General features: G+C 41.9%; 1 protein-coding gene across 1 annotated transcript in view; it reads right to left on the reverse strand.

The window, feature by feature from the left end:
• The window catches only part of slc16a5a (solute carrier family 16 member 5a), a gene marked incomplete at its 5' end in the record, with an annotated part of 16,477 nt that extends 13,902 nt beyond the window's left edge, over positions 1-2,575 (reverse strand). The window contains 1 exon segment of the mRNA XM_014014792.1: positions 2,382-2,575. Coding sequence (XP_013870246.1) covers positions 2,382-2,575 — 194 coding nt within the window.
• Between the last annotated feature and the right edge of the window lie 3,758 nt (positions 2,576-6,333).

Raw genomic sequence — 6,333 nt, forward strand, 5'->3', positions numbered from 1 at the left:
GTCCAGAAGACCGACACAATTTTTTTCTTACTGAACAGATACCACTGTGTGACGCAGCTTTTCTCAGCTTGTTTAACTCCGACACTGAAGAGGAGGACTTAGACGGTTTCAGTGCACCGGAGGACGATGAATGAGACGTTTTGTTGGACCAGAAACTGTTAAAGAAAACTACCAAAATAAGGTCAGTTAAATGAACCGTATTCCTCCGAACTTTAATTCCTAAAGGTTTGCTTTTTATGTTTTGATGTTGAATTCACTTTTTTGACGGCAAATTTGGATGTACTGTTTTTTTTATGTTGGGGGTGCGGCTTATAGTCCAAAAAATACGGTACTTTGATTTTCCATTTTTCCATTTAAGTTAAAAAAAAAAAACAGAAAAACAACAGTGTTTCTCTTTTTGCAATTTTATTTTGAAACGGAAAACCCAAAGAACGAACCATACACAGATTGAAAATCCCCCATTTGTTCAAATCGTGTGTTGGAGCAAAGAAAAACCAACATTAAGAATCGGCTGAAGAAGTTAAAATTATGGGTTCGTCTTTCAGCATGAGACTTTTTTTTGTCATTGCGTGCCTGGGAACAGCTGCTTCCTGCCACCTTCTCTCTCTTCCACAAAACACTTTCAGCTTCTGGACATCTTGGTGTCATTTCATCAAGAGTTGACACCAACCAACTTCTAATGCTCCTTTGAGCTGCAAAGTGAGGTAATAACAGACACGTCCGCAGRCTGTTACAAATCCATCTTTTGTCCAGTTCCATCAGATTTGTCTCGTTATATGACGCAGCCTTCGCTCCAGGCTTCCATCGCCTGCAGCGTAACACGAGTGCGCCGGGTGAGAGGGCGTTCAGCAGGACCAGAACCTGACYGGTCTAGTACGATTAGAATGGGAGATCTCGTCGCTCAGCTCCCACACGGTTTAATGTTTTACTGAGTTTGTAAAAAGACATTAAATAATGAGGAAGTTGACATTATTGACTGAACAAACAATTCTGTGAAATCCTCGTTACCAAATACCTGCGCAGGACTTTAGTTTCAYGTCTGCACAGAACTTGGTGAACACCCAGGTCAAGGCTTCCCTTTTCTGGCGTCCGGTTCATTTATAAACTCGTATCTAAAAGTCTTGTTTGTTTAATCTCTTATCTCTGAGGGCAGCTCAACCCACATGTCTCTGAGGACAGCAGACGATGTTAACGGTCTCTGGGACGAGAGGGGAGCTCAGAAGTGACAGCAACTCGTTAGGCAGGATCCACCGCTTGTTGAGTTCAAATTGCTCTGCGCTCGTTTGTTTTATTGTTTTTTTTTTTTAGTGATTCATAAATAAGAGCATGGTTAAATGATTTCCAGRTAGCAGTGTTGGTTTAAAGTGGGGATCATTACATCTCTGTCAACATCCATCAGTCCCTGTGGATTGTGGGAAATGAGCAGTCGGCATTTTCTCAAGAAATAATCTGGTCTAAAGCAACAAAAAACGCAGCGAGACGGATCAAAACAGCCTTGAATCTTCCCTCTCAGCTTTCACACGTTCCCTGAATAATAACAACATATTAAACCAGGGGTCTGCAACCTTTACAATCAAAAGAGACATTTCGGCTCCTGGATGTGTCCAGAGCCACAAAATAAGCTACAGCTGTGATTATCAGCTGGTGGTCCGTGGGCCTTTTCATAGCCTTTTCGTGAACCTTTATGGTCAGTGGAGTGACATAAACCTAAAAAATACATTGTGAATTTTATTATTATTTTTACACTTCAGGACAGAAGAAAAAACATATTCATGCACAAGAAAAATAACTGGCTATAGTTTATACAGAATTTCATAAAAATCAGTACAGCTGACTTAGTCAGACATTTTTTTTCTAATTCTTATTATGTAGTCCTAAAAGGTATTTAAAGATAATCCTGATGGATTTGAGAGAAAGATCATAGATTATTTAGGTAGAAAACAGGTTTGCATGAGCTAACGTTTTACTCTTTGTATTAGTATTTTTGCATTAGTCGTACAATCACATATTTGCATACAATTTATAAGTCTTGTGAGTATAAAAAACAAAAAACAAAAAAATTTGTTATGTTTGGTCACATTTTCAAAGAGCCACTACAGAGGGACCAAAGAGCCACATRTGGCCCCAGAGCCGCAGGTTGCAGACCCTTGTATTAAACCATGTCGAGGTCTTAATAACAGTGAGTTTAACTGGAAATGATCTTTAGTTACTTTTTTCTTGACTGAACTGTGAAGCACTTTGGTCAGCTTTTGTTGTTTTAATGTGCTATAYAAATAAATTTTACATTTGACAATGACATTGACTTTTAAATCCTGAAGGTTCATAAGGAAGCATGAAGGTTAAAGTAAAAAACAGCTGTTTTTATGCTCGGTCATGTTTACCTCCTGCGTGAAGCGCCGAYGTCATGATGGACGTCACCCAGGACGTTTCGCTGTTGGACGCSTGAAACTCAGTCTGCAGGTCCGTGAAGAAGATCCCCATGCTGGCGGGTAAACCCAGGGCCAGAGACAGGACCAGGAGGGTGCTGGCCAGGACCACCCAGCCCCAGCCGCCGTCCGGAGCCACGGCAGCCCCCGGGTCTTGGCTCTCGCCCCCGAGCCCCGCCTCTTCTGTTTCCTTCATCTCGTCGAGCTCCACGCCATTGGCCGACTCGAAGGCCTTGGAGGACTCCAAGCGGAGGCGGTGGTCAGGCGAGCCCCCGACTCCATTTTGCTGAGTCATTTTCTGCTGGGCAGCTCGGGCAGAGCGCCTGTGATGGCTCTACAGGGGGCAGAGTCACGTTCGCTGCCCATGACACAAAGACCGCCACGTCCTTTTAGGGAGACCTGGAATCACAGAGCAAAGTGAGACGTAACGTCAAGGTGTGGGGGTCTTAGATGGATGGATATCGCCGACTCGTTTAACGTGCCTGTGACACACACGCCTATCCTTCAAACACAAAAAGTCAAAGAAAACATCTTTATACTTAAGAAAATTGGCATAGTACACGGGTTTCAACCACGTGGATATTCACCAACAGTTTATCCCTGCTGTGGTTTCCCAAAGCACCTGGAAAAATAAAATGTGTTCAGTCAGAAATATACAAACAAACATAAATAAACCAACTAACAACCTGGACTAAAATATTAGTGCTTAATCCTCCAGGGAATCCGCCAGCCAAGCACACTTCCTGTGTAAGTCCATCAGATATCAGCATGTTATAAAAATATAAACAATAATCACCAATTCAGTCTGTGGTTCTGCTTTAAAACAGGTCTGTTTGAATATGAAAACACGAGACTTGCGTAAGTGAAGATTGTCGAATGAAAAGATCTCCTGTTAGAAATATTTCAGCCTGAAGACACTTCAAACCGTTTCCAGATGCACCAACCGCTGAGAAACATCTTAGATTATTTTAGCTACTATTGTGAGGAGCATGTGAAAAGAAAACATTTCAGTTTAAAAGAAATGCTACCAAATAATCAAGTTATTAAATTTTCTCTCTCTCTTGTTCAATGGATTTAATTTTATAAAAACATAGTTTTTTTTAACAGACTTAAACAGGAACAGTTTAGTCTGATTTATTATTAGACAGTCAGGGGCGCTCACAGAAAGGTTAAAAAAAATCAATAAATTAAAAAAAGGGGGGGTCACCAAAAGCCATAACAGAGGTGATCCTGGAAGCTCTGTCCCAACTGCTCCTGGTAGGGTGTYGCAACGCTCGTTTGGACAGAAGACATCAAGCTCAACATCCCTCGCTCACACGGGGGGATATCAGGCCTCACCTTAGGGCCAAAGCAATGGGAGGGGATTCTTGGTGGGCCTCTTTATGGGACCTGGTCACTTAAGCCCGAATGAGTTATGAGTTTGCTTTCCTGTGAACCTGCAGGAGGGGCCATACGAGTCAGGTTCATGATGGCRTTCTGACCCTGGCAAATTAAAGCTGGCTAAATATATAAAAATATAAAATATAAAAATTCCAGAGACCCTGAATTCTAACAAAAGGACACAGATACAGTGGGGAAGATAAGTATTTAGTCAGTCACCAATTGTGCAAGTTCTCCCACTTAAAAAGATGAGAGAGGCCTGTAATTGACATCATAGGTAGACCTCAACTATGAGAGACAAAATGTGAAAAAAAAATTGAGAAAATCATTTTGTCTGACTTTTAAAGAATTTTTTTGCAAATAATGGTGGAAAATAAGTATTTGGTCAATAACAAAAGTTCATCTCAATACTTTGTTGTATATCCTTTGTTGGCAATGACAGAGGTCAAACGTTTTCTGTAAGTCTTCACAAGGTTGGCACACACTGTTGCTGGTATGTTGGCCCATTCCTCCATGCAGATCTCCTCTAGAGCAGTGATGTTTTGGGGCTGTCGGCGGGCAACACGGACTTTCAACTCCCTCCAAAGGTTTTCGATGGGGTTGAGATCGGGAGACTGGCTTAGGCCACTCCAGGACTTTGAAATGTTTCTTACGAAGCCACTCCTTTGTTGCCCTGGCAGTGTGCTTGGGATCAYTGTCATGCTGAAAGACCCAGCCACGTTTCATCTTCATTGCCCTTGCTGATGGAAGGAGGTTTGCACCCAAAATCTCACAATACATGGCCCCATTCATTCTTTCATGTACACGGACCAGTCGTCCTGGTCCCTTTGCAGAGAAACAGCCCCAAAGCATGATGTTGCCACCCCCATGCTTCACAGTTGGTATGGTGTTCTTTGGATGCAACTCCGCATTCACTTTCCTCCAAACACRACRAGTTGTGTTTTTACCAAATAGTTCTACTTTGGTTTCATCTGACCATATGACATTCTCCCAATACTCTTCTGGAACATCCAAATGCTCTCTAGCAAACTTCAGACGTGCCTGGATATGGACTGGCTTAAGCAGGGGGACACGTCTGGCACTGYAAGATCTGAGTCCCTGGCGTCGTAGTGTGTTGCTGATGGTAGCCTTTGTAACATTGGTCCCAGCTTTCTGCAGGTCATTCACTAGATCCCCCCTTGTGCTTCTGGGATTTTTCCTCACCGTTCTTGTGATCATTTTGACCCCACGGGCTGAGATCTTGCGTGGAGCCCCAGATCGAGGGAGATTAGTAGTGGTCTTGTATGTCTTCCATTTTCTGATTATCGCTCCCATAGTAGATTTCTTCACACCAAGCTGCTTGCCTATTGCAGATTCAGTCTTCCCAGCCTGGTGCAGGTCTACAATTCGGTTTCTGGTGTCCTCCGACAGCTCTTTCGTCTTCACCATAGTGGAGTTTGGAGTGTGACTGTTTGAGGTTGGTGTCTTTTATACTGTTAACGACTTCAAACAGGTGCCATTAATACAGGTAATGAGTGGGGGAAAGAGGAGCCTCTTACAAAAGAAGTTACAGGTCTGTGACAGCCAGAAATCTTGCTTGTTTGTAGGTGACCAAATACTTATTTTCCACCATTATTTGCAAAAAAATTCTTTAAAAGTCAGACAAAATGATTTTCTCAATTTTTTTTCACATTTTGTCTCTCATAGTTGAGGTCTACCTATGATGTCAATTACAGGCCTCTCTCATCTTTTTAAGTGGGAGAACTTGCACAATTGGTGACTGACTAAATACTTATTTTCCCCACTGTACTCTGCATCAGAACAATTAATTAAACGTTCAGCTTAGACCTGCTCTCTCTAATCAGGGAGATTAGCTTTTAAAGTTACACCTTTAACAAAAAATATATATTTATTTATATTTATTAATCAAAAATGATTTTATGTTATGTTAATTCTAAATAGCTAGGGGAAATTAAAGAAAGATAACACTAYCTGGCCAAGGGGGCCATCAGATGTAGGGGTGGTCTTTGCTCMACCTGGTCCTCCTTAATGCCGCCCCTGCATTTCTGGTTTCAGCTGTGGTTTTTAGGAGTTTTAGGAGAATAAATAGTGTTTGTTTTCAAGGAAACAGTTTCTTATCAGCTTATCTTTCCTGTGAGTCTGTTCATGCTTACTTTATGAAAACAAACTGATATAATTGTATTTATGTCCGGTTTGTTTTATATACACAACAGCGACAATTAGATTTTATTTCGGCTTTTTTTTTCTAACGTTTAAAAATACCCACCTGATCAAAACGCTGTCAGATGAAGCTGGTTTTACTGTAATGCAAATGAATTGTAAATGAATCGTGAAACGAGCTCGGTTCACATCAGTGTTTCCACCCATTCACAGGCAGAGCCACGTGAAGGAAGCAGGGACTCCTTCCTTCGGTCCTATTTACCGTGAAAACTCCGGATGTTTAGGTTACAAATAGAAGCTTTTTGTGTTTTACTCGCCTGTTTCTTCGGAGCTGTCCTCGGTCAACTTCGCAGTCCCCCCGGTCGCT

The sequence above is a fragment of the Austrofundulus limnaeus genome, unplaced genomic scaffold (assembly GCF_001266775.1).
Source record: "Austrofundulus limnaeus strain Quisiro unplaced genomic scaffold, Austrofundulus_limnaeus-1.0 Scaffold119, whole genome shotgun sequence".
Lineage (NCBI taxonomy): Eukaryota > Metazoa > Chordata > Actinopteri > Cyprinodontiformes > Rivulidae > Austrofundulus > Austrofundulus limnaeus.